Source organism: Leucoraja erinacea, chromosome 26 (genome assembly GCF_028641065.1).
Source record: "Leucoraja erinacea ecotype New England chromosome 26, Leri_hhj_1, whole genome shotgun sequence".
Classification (NCBI taxonomy): Eukaryota; Metazoa; Chordata; class Chondrichthyes; order Rajiformes; family Rajidae; genus Leucoraja; species Leucoraja erinaceus.
In genome coordinates, this window is record NC_073402.1 from 1,520,152 (window position 1) to 1,533,682 (window position 13,531).

At 45.7% G+C, this 13,531-nt stretch overlaps 1 protein-coding gene across 2 annotated transcripts in view; it reads left to right on the forward strand.

Annotated features, from left to right (window-relative positions):
• Positions 1-6,338, forward strand: part of gnl2 (guanine nucleotide binding protein-like 2 (nucleolar)) — a 115,526-nt gene extending 109,188 nt beyond the window's left edge. For both annotated transcript variants that reach the window (XM_055656044.1, XM_055656043.1), the window contains exons 14-16: positions 294-376; positions 1,408-1,484; positions 6,169-6,338. In XM_055656044.1, coding sequence (XP_055512019.1) covers positions 294-376; positions 1,408-1,484; positions 6,169-6,303 — 295 coding nt within the window. In that variant the 3' untranslated portion in view covers positions 6,304-6,338. The remainder of the gene's footprint in view (positions 1-293; positions 377-1,407; positions 1,485-6,168) is intronic.
• Positions 6,339-13,531: the final 7,193 nt, after the last annotated feature.

The following is a 13,531-nucleotide window of genomic DNA, read 5'->3' on the forward strand; positions in this document are numbered from 1 at the left end:
GCCAGAGAAGCGTAGAAATTGGGTATGTAAGCTGCTTGAGAAGCAATTGGTTAGAGATTAGAATGGGACAATATTGGTTTATATTTGAGTCGATGCAAAATCCCCTGCCATCATCGATCAGAAAGAGCCTGGGTAATTATCAAGGTGGAGTGGATGCATTGAGCAGCATATATAGGCAGCTGGATTCAAAATTGCTGCTTCACTCTATTGTTTTTGATATTGGTGGCAGGGGTATTTTGGAAGTATTAATGTGTTTTGGAAGTATATTAATGTTATTAATTTTAATGTTCCAGGATTCCCAAAGAGCTTACCTTAAAATTACTTGCCCAGCCCAGTCGAAAGGTAGCTGATCAAACTGAGGAATCGGCAGAAAATTGTAAGTCAAGACTGTCTCATGTAAAATAAAGCATTGGCACAAATCTTTATTGAAAATAATCAGAAAAGATTAGTCTGGACTCTGAATTTTGACATTTTCAAACAATCTAGGTTACATTTTGTGAGATTATTTTGAAGTTATATTCTTCAGTTCATTTTCAATTATTAAATCAAGAACTATGAAGTTCAGAAATGCAGATTGCCTAGAAAGGTGCTTTAAAACAGCCCTGATGCCAAGGTTCCTGTGCCAGGATGGAGCAAGTGGGCACCACGTGGCAGAGACGGACAGGGCGAAGGATGGGGGTGTTGTGTTGGATCATGGGCAAGGGCATAATCGACGATAGTTGTGGCGTGCTGGGGAAGGTTGTTGTCAGACATGATGGGGGTCAGGCAAAGAGGTGTTGCAGCTTGAGAGACAAGTGAAATGGTGGGAATTAACCCAACGAAAATCACTTGGGGAAGTTGAAGCGTGAAAGGTCATGGGTACCTCGGACTGTGTGGCAGCACCTCGGGTAAGATCAGGGCTCCTTTAATTATTGCCAAAGCAGGCCTTTGCTCCTCAGCCTGGGTGTTTTGCAGGTGTTACACAAGATATCTTTTTTTTAATTAATTTTGCACAGATGAATTTAAGACGTGTACTATGCATCATTTAAGATCAGCATTTGTATACAGTGGCGTGTGGTTACTGCTCAGAATTTCTAGGCCATATTGTGTACAGTACAGAGTGTTATAGATGATGAAGGTGAAGCTGTTTTAAATCCTTGACTCCTTAAATGTATCACCATCTAAGGACTCATTAAAATGTTTTGAATCGTTTCCTGTTACATTTTGCATTAATTTATTGTTTCATAAACTTGTGAAATTGGGATTGGGCAGTTTTGTGAAAAGAGTGGATCTGCCTTCTTTTCCCTCCAATATTTCAAATATCTCTTAATTAATGCAAAAGAGTCCACCTCCTTTTCCGAAGACTTTTGTTTACTTGTTGTCAAAAGGTTGCTCTTACTTTAAAGCTTCTATTGCACTTGTTTTCAGGTTGTAGAGGAGGGAAAAGAAAAGTTCAGAATGAATCAGAGGATGAACAACCTCCTGTCAAACTCTCATCCAAAGAGGCAAGTTTTCTCTTCAATCACAAAACTATTTGAACATGGTAATGGAAGGCAGCAGCTAGTGAGAATCCTCTTTCCCAACTTGTGGGAAGTAATTTAATCTGAAGCAGGGTTTTGACCTGAAACGTCATCTCCCCATTCCCTCCATAGACGCTGCTGAGTTTCTCCAGTACTTTGTTTTGGCTCATCCAAGCAAAAGTACTTCTCTATTTATGTTATGAAATATCACAAACATTTTTACAAAAAATATAATGTGCTGAGGATCCAGTAAATTACAATGAATTCTGATTAATTTGAAAATGTTTGTATTGTACAAGACTGTTTAAAATTGTGATCAAAATGACCCTGAGAATTGTGTGGGTTTTCATGTTTTGCTGAGTACAGAGAGAGATAATTAAGGGAGTGCAACAAAATACCAGGAGGCAGTGATAAATATTTAGAGTTTTTTTGTAGTTTAGAGATACAATGTGTTAAGAGGCCCTTCGGCTCACCAAGTCCTCACCAACCAGCTATCCTACACACACCGTTCGCTTACTGTCACAATAGATCCACGGAAGATGCTATCTCACTGGCTCTCCTCTCCGCACTGGACCACTTGGACAATAACAACATTACGTCAGGCTGTTGTTTATAGACAACAGCTCGGCGTTCAATACCATCATCCCCTCCAAGCTGGTTACGAAACTCACGAAACTGGGTCTCTGCGCGTCCCTCTGCAATTGACCTCCCTCAACTTCCTCATCCACAGACCACAGTGTGTTCGAATTGGCAGAAACACTTCATCCTCAGTGATAATCAGTACGGGAGCACCTCAAGGCTGCGTGCTCAGCCCCTTCCCTCCCGCCCCACGCCACCGGACCCCGACAGCCCCCTCCCGAAGCCGTCCCCATCCACCAGCTGCAGGACGCTCGCCCCCTGCCCCACCCCCCCCCCCCCCCCCAATGGCTCCTGACAGCCCCTGCCTGATGCTGTCCTCCTACGCCTGCAGGACGTTTCCCCCCCCCCCCATGGCCCCCGACAGCCCCTGTCTGAAGCCATCCCCCCCGGCTGCAGGACACACCCCCCCACCAGCTCCCGCCGGTCCCCGCCTGAAGCCATCCCCAACTGCAGGATGCTTCCCCCCACACTGGCTCACCTGAAACTGTCCCCGTCCCCAGCTGCAGGATGCTCCCCGCCTGAAGCTGGTGGGGAGCATCAACGGTGGGCCACAGCCACGGCAGCAGTAGACCACGACAGCGGTAGACAGCGGCAGTGGTAGGCCATGACAGCTATAGGCAGCGGTAGGCCACCGCAGCGGTCCCGTCCACCCAGCCCCCGACAGGTCCCGCCTGAAACCGTCTCCCTTCCGTAGCTGCAAGATGTCCCCGCCAGAAGCCGTCGTCGTCCCCGCCTACAGAACGTTCCCACTGGCCCCCGCCTCAAGCCGTTCCCCTCCCCAAGTTGCAGGACGCTCCTCGCCGGAAGCCGTTCCCATCCCCAGCTGCAATCCATTCGGCCCACAATACCCATACTGGCCCAATCAAAGTCCATTCGGCCCAAAGTGTCCTACTAGCCCTCCGGAAACCAGTCCCTCCGGTCCACCACACCTGTACGAGCCCAAGTCCCTACGGCCTATAATATCCCTACTAGCCCTCTGGAAACCAGTCCCATCGGACCACAACACCCTTACTGGCCCTCCAGAAAAAGCCTGCTGCAGGATGCTTTCCCCCCCCCCCACCGACAGCCCTCGCCTGAAGTTGTCCCCTCCCCCGGCTGTTGGACAGCACCCTCCTGAGGCCGTCCCCCTCCACCACTGCAGGACACTCCCACCGCCCCACTGCCTGAAGCAATCCCGTCCCCAGCTGCAGGATGCTCCACACTGGTCCCGGCCTGAAGCCGGTGGGGAGCATCAACGGTAGGCCGCGGCAGTGCAAGTGCAGGACACCGATAGGCAACGGTAGGCCGCGGCAGGGGTAGGCAATGGCAGCGCTCCTTCCCCACCGGCCCCTGACAGCCCCCGCCTGAAACCATCCCTCTCCCCCGCCAGCAGAACGCAACAAGAGACGCTTAAAGAAAGAATGGACTGAATGAATCTCATCTTTAACGTTGTTATATTTTGAGTTATTCTTATTTTAAGCTTTAATAAATCCCTTTTCCACTTGCCGTACCCGTCAGTAATACCTGCGTGTTCTACGTCACAATGGGAGTCAATGGGCGGGAATGATTGCGCCGCCCGAGAGCTGCTAAGAGTGGATGGAGGCAGTTGAGGGGGGATGGAGTGAGTGCTTGACACACTCCCCCTCTCCCGGCTACAGGACACTCTACCCCCCACCCCCAACATCCCCCGCCTGAAGCCATTCCCCCTCCCCAGGCTGCGGGACGATCTTCCCTCCCCAGCGGCCCCCGACAGTCCCCGCCTGAAGCCGGCCCCCTCCCCAGCTGCAGGATGCTCCTGCTCAAATGGCCCCCGCCTGAAGCCGTGCCATCCCCAGCTGCAGGATGCTCCCCACCGATCCCTGCCTGAAGCCCGTGCGGATCAGTGGGGAGCATCCTGTGGATGGTTAAGGGGGCAGTTAGGGGCTATGGGTGAATGGTGGAATATTACATTGGGGGAACGGGTGAGTGGTGGAATATTGTGTTGGGGAATGGGTTGCATTGGGGGACCAAGCCTCCCGTGTGTCTGGAACCCAACGGGTCCCACTTAGTCTAGTAGACTATTATTATTATTGTTATTGTTTGTTCTTTTTTTCTGAGTTTTTGTTATATCATTTATTATGATTACATATTTTGTTGTGCTGCAGCAAGTAAGAATGTCATTGTTCTATCCGGGACACATGACAATAACTCTTAACTCTTAAATTAAAACCAAGCGCGACAATTCTTCTGAAGAGATGGACAGCATAATTCTGGAATTTACAATAGATGTGGAGAATCTAGGTTGCAACAACCTAAACTTTATACCTTTCTCTGGTATCTGTACTCTGTGGACGGCTTGATTGTAATGATATATAGTGTTTTCTTTAGCACGCAACAATAGACATTAGGTGCAGGAGTAGGCCATTCACTGTGTTCATGGCTGATCATCCACAATCAGTACCCTGTTCCTGCCTTCTCCCCATATCTAATTCTCTCTTGAAAGCATCCAGAGAATTGACCTCCACTGCCTTCTGAGGCAGAGAATTCCACAGATTCACAACTCTTTGGGTGAAAACGTTTTTCCTCATCTCCGTTCTAAATGGCCTACACCTTATTCTTAAACTGTGGCCCCTGGTTGTGGACTCTTCCAACATCGGGAACATGTTTCCCGCCTCTCGCGTGTCCAATCCCTTAATAATCTTATATGTTTAAATAAGATCCCTTCTTATCCTTCTAAATTCCAGTAAATACAAGCCCAGCCGCTCCAATCTATCAACATATGACAGTCCCGCCATCCCGGGAATTAACCTCGTGAACCTACGTTGCACTCCCTCAATAGCAAGAATATCCTTCCTCAAATTTGAAAGCCAACATGCCATTCGCTTTCTTCACTGCCTGCTGTACCTGCATGCTTACTTTCATAGACTGATGAACAAGGATACACTTGACACCATTCAGTTAATAATCTGCCTTCCTGTTCTTGCCACTAATGTGGATAACCTCACATTTATCCACATTAAAATGCATCTGCCATGCATCTGCCCACTCGCCCAACCTGTCCAAGTCACCCTGCATCCTCATAGCATCCTCCTCACAGTTCACACTGCCACCCAGCTTTGTGTCATCTGCTAATTTGCTAATGTTACTTTTAATCCCTTCATCTAAATCATTAATGTATATTGTAAATAGCTGCGGTCCCAGCACCGAGCCTTGCGGTACCTCACTAGCCGCTGCCTGACATTCTGAAAGGGATCCGTGAATCCCTACTCTTTGTTTCCTGTCTGCCAACCAATTTTCTATCCATGTCAGTACCCTACCCCCAATACCATGTGCTCTAATTTTGCCTACTAATCTCCTATGTGGGACCTTATCAAATGCTTTCTGAAAGTCCAGGTACACTACATCCACTGGCTCTCCCTTGTCCATTTTCCTAGTTACATCCTCAAAAAATTCCAGAAGATTAGCATTCGTAATTGCTACAAAAAGCATTTCACTGTATCATAGTGCACGTGACAATACCAAACTCAGCTTATTCACAGTGCACAATTCTCTTTTCCGTTATTATTAAATGGAAGTAGTGTGCAGAAATTGTAACTATGCAAGGAAAGAATAGGAAAGGTTGGATTTGTGAGATTTTTTGTTCGAGGAAAGAGAAGGGTGAGTGGTATCACAAGGACAAATGATGGAAGCTTACCACTTGTAAGAAATATCCAAACCTAAGCAGCCTAAATATAAAATTGCTCATCTAATTGAGAACTTGAGAGAAATTTGTTTCCCAAAGGATGGTGAGAATATGGAATATTGAAAGAAGCTGCGGTGAGTAGCAAAGGAGCATTTAGAAGTTAGATCTGTGCATGAAGAAGGAGGGATGGAATGATGTGCTGTTAATGTAGATGCAGAGGTCGGCTCCTCATGAAGTAAATGAACGCCTTTGCCTGAGACCTTTGGACCGCACTACACTGTAAGCTGTGCCCAGTCTAAATAGGCCACTAAACCAATGCTTGTGACTCTACTGTTGCTGATAAATCCACTGGGATGTTTTCAGCTCTGACCTGTGTTTTTAAACCTGCAGAAGCGAAGGCTGGAACGTCAGCAGCACTCGAAGAAGGTTGGCGTCCGGTACTACGATACGCACAACGTCAAGAACAAGAACAAAAACAAAAAGAACACCGCGCCCAAATCACAGAAATGTAATTGGAAACGATAACTTTGAAATAAAGAGGCGGGCTCTTTTAACAATTACTTTTGCAAGTCCTGAGGTCTATATAATTATCATTCAATGTAGATGGGTGGGACTATTGTTATAGTGGCTCTTTTAATTTAATGACCTTTCTGCCTTTGGTGCTTGGCTTAGAATTTGGGAATAATGGATGCCTGAATTGAAGAAATTGGTGTAATCGACAGAGATACAAAGGTTGAAGGCCGGATAGATAAAGTGGTGAAACACGCAGAAGATGCTTTTCATTAATGACGAATCGAGTTGAAGAGCCATAATGAGGTTCAAAAATGATTATGGCCCTAATACAATAGGTATAATGTATAACTTTCTGGCCGTCACACCACAAAGAGTGAGTGCAGAGATGATTTACAAAGATAGACAAAAACGCTGGAGTAACTCAGCATCTCTGGAGAGAAGGAATGGGTGACGAAGGGTCTCGACCCAAAATACCACCCTTCCTTCTCTTCAGAGATGCGGCCTGTCCTGCTGAGTTACTGCAGCATTTTGTGTCTATGGTTTAAACTAGAATCTGCAGTTCCTTCCTACACATTTGATTTTCAAAGATGTTGCCTGGGCAATGAACGGTTTTAGTATTGAGGAGAGATTGGTTAGGCTTTGGTTGTTTTCTTTGATAAAAAGGATGCCCTGGGAAGATTGAGGGGCCTTGACAAAGCATGTCATAAGGACCAATCATTCTTGGCAGACGTATTTGCAAACAGCTGATGTGGTGCGTACGTTGGTGGATAATTCCTGCTGCACAACGTTAAAGGAGTAAAGATCAAATTGTAAGTGAACTGTAGGACAGAGGCTAATCCAGTTACTTGGTGCCCACTTTATGTTAGCACCAGGTGATTGAATATGTACTTCGGACAGTAAAAACTGGTCTGTTGTTTTCTGTCACACTGAAGAGAGACATGAAATGCTGGAGTAACTCAGCAGGTTAGGCAGCATCTCTGGAGAAAAGGAATAGGTCACGTTTCAGGTTGACACTATCAAAACCAGGATCAGAGAGGGGGAAACTTGAGTATGAACAAGTGCAGAACCAGAATCTGTATCAATGACTCACAGAGTGGAGCCCACAATGGTCCATGAGTGGCTGGGGACCATGTGATAACAGGGATACAAAGTGAAATTAGCAAGAGGACTAGGCTGGGGGAGGGACAGGGAGGGGATGCAAGGGTTACTTGAAATCAATATTTATGCTGCTGGGTTGTACGCTGCCCAAGCAAAATATGAGATGCTGTTCCACGAATTTGCGTTTGGCCACAGTCTGACAGTGGTGGAGGCCCAGGACAGAAAGAGAAGTTAACCGTGCATCACATTAGCTGTTTCCTGTCACTGTGGAATGTGACTGGACACATCCAGACCTGAGGTGCTTATTCTGCCATAGCATTACAGATGATGAATGTCTACAAGGAATAATGGTCGCCATTTTCAAGCCAACTGTTTCGAGTGCTGAACTGAAACCCCACAAAAAAGTATTCAACACTTGCCTTCTGTTCTTGGGGAATTAGATCACCCCTGATGAGGACGTCCCAGTTGTCCTGAACCCCAGCCCTTCACCAACTTTTGAATCCCACACATTAATCCACTGTGGCAACACTTCCCGCTCCATTGGGCATCCAATCACTTGCCCTCTGCTCCCAACCTGACTTCAGTCACAGGCTTTGTAAGAGACCACAATTAAAACATATCTCCAGTTTCCCTCTCCCGACTGATTGAAGAACGGTCTCGACCCGAAACGTCACCTATTCCTTTTCTCCAGATGCTACCTGACCCGCTGAATTACTCCAGCATTTTGTGTCTACAATTAAAATAATTATTGATTCGCCTCACATGGCCACGTAATGTGCTGAGAATGATCGCTGATCATTTCTGTGTATGAACATATGTATATAGGAACAGGACCCCATCATTCAAACCTTCCTGTACACTCTGCATGTCAAAGAGATCATGTCTGACCTGATTGTAACCTCGATTCCGTGTTTCCCTCTTATTCTGATAACTCCCTTAATCAAGAATGTAACTTCCTTAAAAATGTTCCACGGCTCTGCTTCTGCTACCCTTTGAGCAAGAGTTGCAAGTACTCTCATCCTTCAGAGAACAAATTCGCCTCATCTTGGATTTAATTTAATGGTTCTATGTTTTTCAACCGTTTCTCTACATTCAAGATTTTCCCAAAAGGTTATCAACTTTTGACTAAAAAAACAAATAAAATGTCTGTCATAACTAGATTTGATTGCAGCTGAAAAAACTGATTATGAGTGTGCTTTCTGTCTGGGCATAGAGATTAAAGAATAAATGTGAATGTATTGGTTTTAAAAGGATACTAGACCAAGTGCAGACCCCAATGGTGTGATTCCCCCAACCCAATATTCCACCATGCACCTGTCTCCTCCAACGGAACTGAACCCGTTCCCAAATGTAAGATTCCAGCACTCCCCTGCCTCCCTCAGCAGTGGATTTAAATAAAATTCCAATTTCACCTCCCCTGCCTGCTGCAGCAGTTCCAATTGCAATATCAATTGGCCCTCCCCCTCCTGTTGAAGTACTTGCTGTGATATCCCATTGTAAATCATTAATCATCATATCTGAATGAGCCATGTGAGCACAGGCGCTTGCGGTACCCACATGGACAACGTTCTTTCACAGTATTTTTTTTTAACCAAATTACAGTGAAAAGTTGAAAAGTTCAGAGTGTTCCTGTCTTGCAACTTTGTTTTGAAGTGTGTTGGAAGCTGATAGGAAGGAGCAGCGAATCAAAAGGAAGAAAGGCAGCCGTCATCCGGACGGCAGGCGGCAGCCACAGACTTTTATATAATAGATATGGTCGTTGGATTCACTTTTGCTCCCATTGTGATGTTCACTTCAAATTTTTGTTTCTGAAATGAAAATATTCCTCCCAGGGTTTGACCATTATTATGAAGATCCTTGTTCTGTCTGGGGGAGGAGGAAATGGTTAAGAACTTCAAGTACCTTGGCATTACCAACGATGTCTCATGGACCAAATGCATTGATGCAAAACCCAAGAAGATACACCATTGCCTCTACTTCTTGAGGAAATATGGCATGTCTCCAATGGCTTACAAACATCTACAGATGTGCTGTAGAAAGTATACTATCAGGTTACATCACAGCCTGGTTTGGAACCAGCTCTGCCCAATAGGCAAGACATTGCAAAGTATTGTCAATGTAGTCCAGTCCATGACACAGGCTGGACTCTCCACCATTCTAAACTTCACACTGCATCAGAAAAGCAGACATCATCATCAAATACTTGTCCCAATCAGATCAATCCTTCTTCCCCATACTCCTGTCCAGCAAGAAGGTACAGCTTGAAAGCATGCATCACCAGACTTAGGAACAGCTTCTTCCCCTCTGTTATCATGTTTATGAACAGTCCTTCCATAAGCTAGGGTACTGTCTGATTCACCTCTATCCCATTGCAGGCATTGTGTCTATTGAACTGATACATTCCAATACTGAGAACTATATTCTGCACTCTATCATTCATTTTGCTCTATCTATTGTACTTCAGGTCGACTTGATTGCATTTATATATGGTATATCTGATCTGTTTGGGTAGCATGCAAAACAAAGTGTTTCACTGTACCTCGGTACACGTGACTATGATAAACCTAAAGTGAATTTGGGAGCAGGGTGGACATTAGCGGTAAAGTCGATGATGAATGATTTCTGCATTCGGGTGTAGGAGGCTGTCTCAATGCAGTTGTTGATGGAACAGAGTTGGGGAATGGTGCCAGGATACGTTTGGAACAAGACTGGGTGAGGGAAAAGTGGAAGAAGAAAGAAGAAAGTCTAAGATAGACACAAAAGGCTGGAGTAACTCAGCGGAACAGGCAGCATCTCTGGAGAGAAGGAATGGGTGATGTTTCGGGTCGAGACCCTTCCTCAGACCCAAAACGTCACCCATTCCATCTCTTCAGAGCTGCTGCCTGTCCCGCTGAGTTACACCAGCCTTTCGTGTCTATCTTCGGTTCAAACCAGCATCTGCAGTTCCTTCCTACACAAGGACACAAAGCACTGGAGTAACTCAGCGGGTCAGACAGCATCTCTGGAAAACATGGATAGGTGATGTTTCAGGTTGGGAGCCTTCTTCTGACTTTGTTCCAACTACCTGCCTTTCAAAACAAACCCTCGACTGTGTCCACTTCTTAGTAGCCATGCTTTGTCCTGCCTGTCCTCTCTTCCAGCTTTCTTCCCCAACCCCTCTCCCTACAATCAGTCTGAAGAAGTCACAACCCAAAATTACACCATCCGTGTTCTCCAGATGTGCTGCGTGACCCATTGAGTTAATCCAGCACATTGTGTCCTATTGTGTAAACCAGTTTATACATTGGTCCTTAACGATTTATTTTTGTTGGTCAACTAAAACCTGCAGGCCTTTGCTTTACACTCAGTTGTGCAATGTTTAGCTTATTTATGGTTGAAACTATTGAAATTGCAGAATTGTATCTACAAATTCTTCCTCACCTTCCTACAAACAGGAGTAGTGCAGTGATGCAGCTGGTGGAGCTGCTGCCCTATATCTCCATCCACCTGTGATGAATCCCGGCCTTGAGTGCTGTCTGTGTGGAGTTTGCCCCCACTCTTCCAGTTTTCTTCCTCCAGGTGCTTTGGCTTCCTTTCACATTGCAAAGGTAGACAAACGTGCTGGAGAAACTCAGCGGGTGAGGCAGCATCTATGGAGCGAAGGAAAGAGGCCACGTTTCGAGCCGAAACCCTTCTTCAAACTGATGCGGGGGGAGGTGGGGGGGCGAGAAGAAGAAAGGAAGAGGAGGAGCGAGAGGGCTGAGGGAGAGCTGAGAATGGGAGGAGACAGCAAGGTCTACCGGAAATTGGAGGTCAATGTTCAGGCCACTGGACTGCAGACTGCCCAAGCGGAATATGAGATGCTGCTCCTCCAATTTCCGGTGGTGCTCACTCTTGGCCATGGAGGAGGCCCAGAACAGAAAGGTCGGATTCGGAATGGGAGGGGGATTTGAAGTGGTGAGCCACAGGGAGATCAGGTTGGTTAATGCGGACCGAGCGGATGTGTTCGGTGAAACGATCGCCAAGCCTACGTTTGGTCTCACCTTGCAAACTTTCACATTACAAACATGGTTGGTAGGTTAATTGGCTCCTATAAATTGCGCCAGTGTGTAGCTGAGTAACAGAACCTGGGGGAGTTGATGGGAAAGTGGGGAAAATAGTGGGGACTCTTATATATTGACGAGACCAAGCGCATGCTCTGTGATCGTTCAGCTGAACACCTCTGCTCAGTCTGCCTAAACCTACATGATCCGCCAGTTGCTAAATCTTAAACTCCCCCTCCCATTCCCACGCTGACCTTTCTGTCCTGGGCCTCCTCCACTGTCAGAGTGAGGCCCAACGCAAATTGCCGGAACACCATCTCACATTTTGCTTGGGCACCAGTGGTATGAATAACTTCGTAACCCTTGCTTTCCCTCTCCCTCCATCCCTCCCCATCCTAGTTCTCCAATGTCTGATTGTCTTCTTTATCTTTGTATGCTTCTTTGTCACCTTCCCCTAGATATATTCTACATTTTCTTTGATCTACATCCCCTTTGATGTCTCGTTTTCAAACCTTACTCTGTGTCTCCCTCTCCCCTAACTGTCAGTCTGAAGAAGGGTCTCAACCTAAAACCTTCTATCCAGAAATGCTGCCTGTCCCGCTGAATTACTCCAGCATTTTGTGCCCATCTTGAGGTGAATAACATGTGGTTTGAGATGACTTGGTGGGCCAAAGCATGACACTGACTTTGTGACCATTTACACTACCTCTGTACGGAGATCGCTGGTCGGCACGGGCTCGGTGGGCCGAAGAGCCTGTTTCCGCGCTGTATCTCGAAACTAAACTAAACTCTGGTGATTAATATCTGTGCATTGCCTCAGTTTGGGAGCATTGAGGAGATTCTTATTTTAGGTGCAAGGGAATAAATAAGACAACTTTCTGCAATCTTTAAATCTAAGAAATTATGGTAAACCAATTATTAAATAGTTCCAGAAAGCATTATTACGGTAATTTTACATTATTTGGAATCCAGTTACCGAGGTAGTGAACTTTTAACTCCTGATTTTTTTTTTGTGTGTAATTTAACTCCATTTTCTTTAATAATAAAGTTAAGTGGGGTTACCGCCCTTGAATATACAACGGTATTCATCCAAATATTTAAAGGAAGTTCTAAAGTGAGGGACCTTTGTGCTCTCACTGATTGACTCATTGCTTGATGATGGCTGTTGAACAGAAAATAGAGGAAAAAAATTACCTCAGTGCAATTGTTGTGCCCAGGCCTTCAATTATGCTCAATCTGAACACTCTTGGATGCGACACTTCATTGCTCTCTAAAAGGCTGTCATTTTTCAAATTCAAATAAATCATTTTTCCATATCTCACATTAATACAGCGATTGTAAATGTTGAGAGGCTTTACATTTCAAAGCTGCATTTTGCAACGGTGAAGATATATTTAACCTCTAACACATGTTCTAGACAGGTATGATAGAAAGGGACAATAAACTGGAATCCACTGTAGGCTGATCATTTCCTGCTGTGGTCAGTGTTCATTTCACAGCCTTTGTACATATCACAGTAATACTACCACAGAGCATTATTGCCACCTACTGGTAGCAGTGGTTTAGGTTAGATTAACACCAAAGAAAGACACAACATGCTGAAGTAACTCAGCGGGACAGGCAGAATCTCTGGAGAGAAGGAATAGGTAATGTTTCGGGTCAAGACCCTTCTTCAGACATGTCATCCATTCCTTCTCTCCAGAGATGCTGCCTGTCCCGCTGAGTTACTGCAGCATTTTGTGTCTATCTTCGGTATAAACCACCATCTTCAGTTTCGAAGAAGTGCAGAAACAGGCTCTTTGGCCCACCAACCCCTACACACTAGGGGCAATTTACAATTTTTACCGAAGCCAATTAACCTACAAACCTGTGTGTCTTTGGAATGTGGGAGGAAACCGGAGCACATGGGGAAAACCCACGCAGTCATGGGGAGAAGGTACAAACTCAGTACAGACAGCACCCATTGTCAGGATCGAACTCGTGTCTCTGGCGCTGTAAGGTTGCAGCTCTACTGCAGCTCCCTGTGCCATCAGTGTTATTAATCTCTAATCTATGGAAATGGTAAACATAGAAAAATAGGTACAGGAGTAGGCCATTCGGCCCTTTGAGTCAGCACAGCC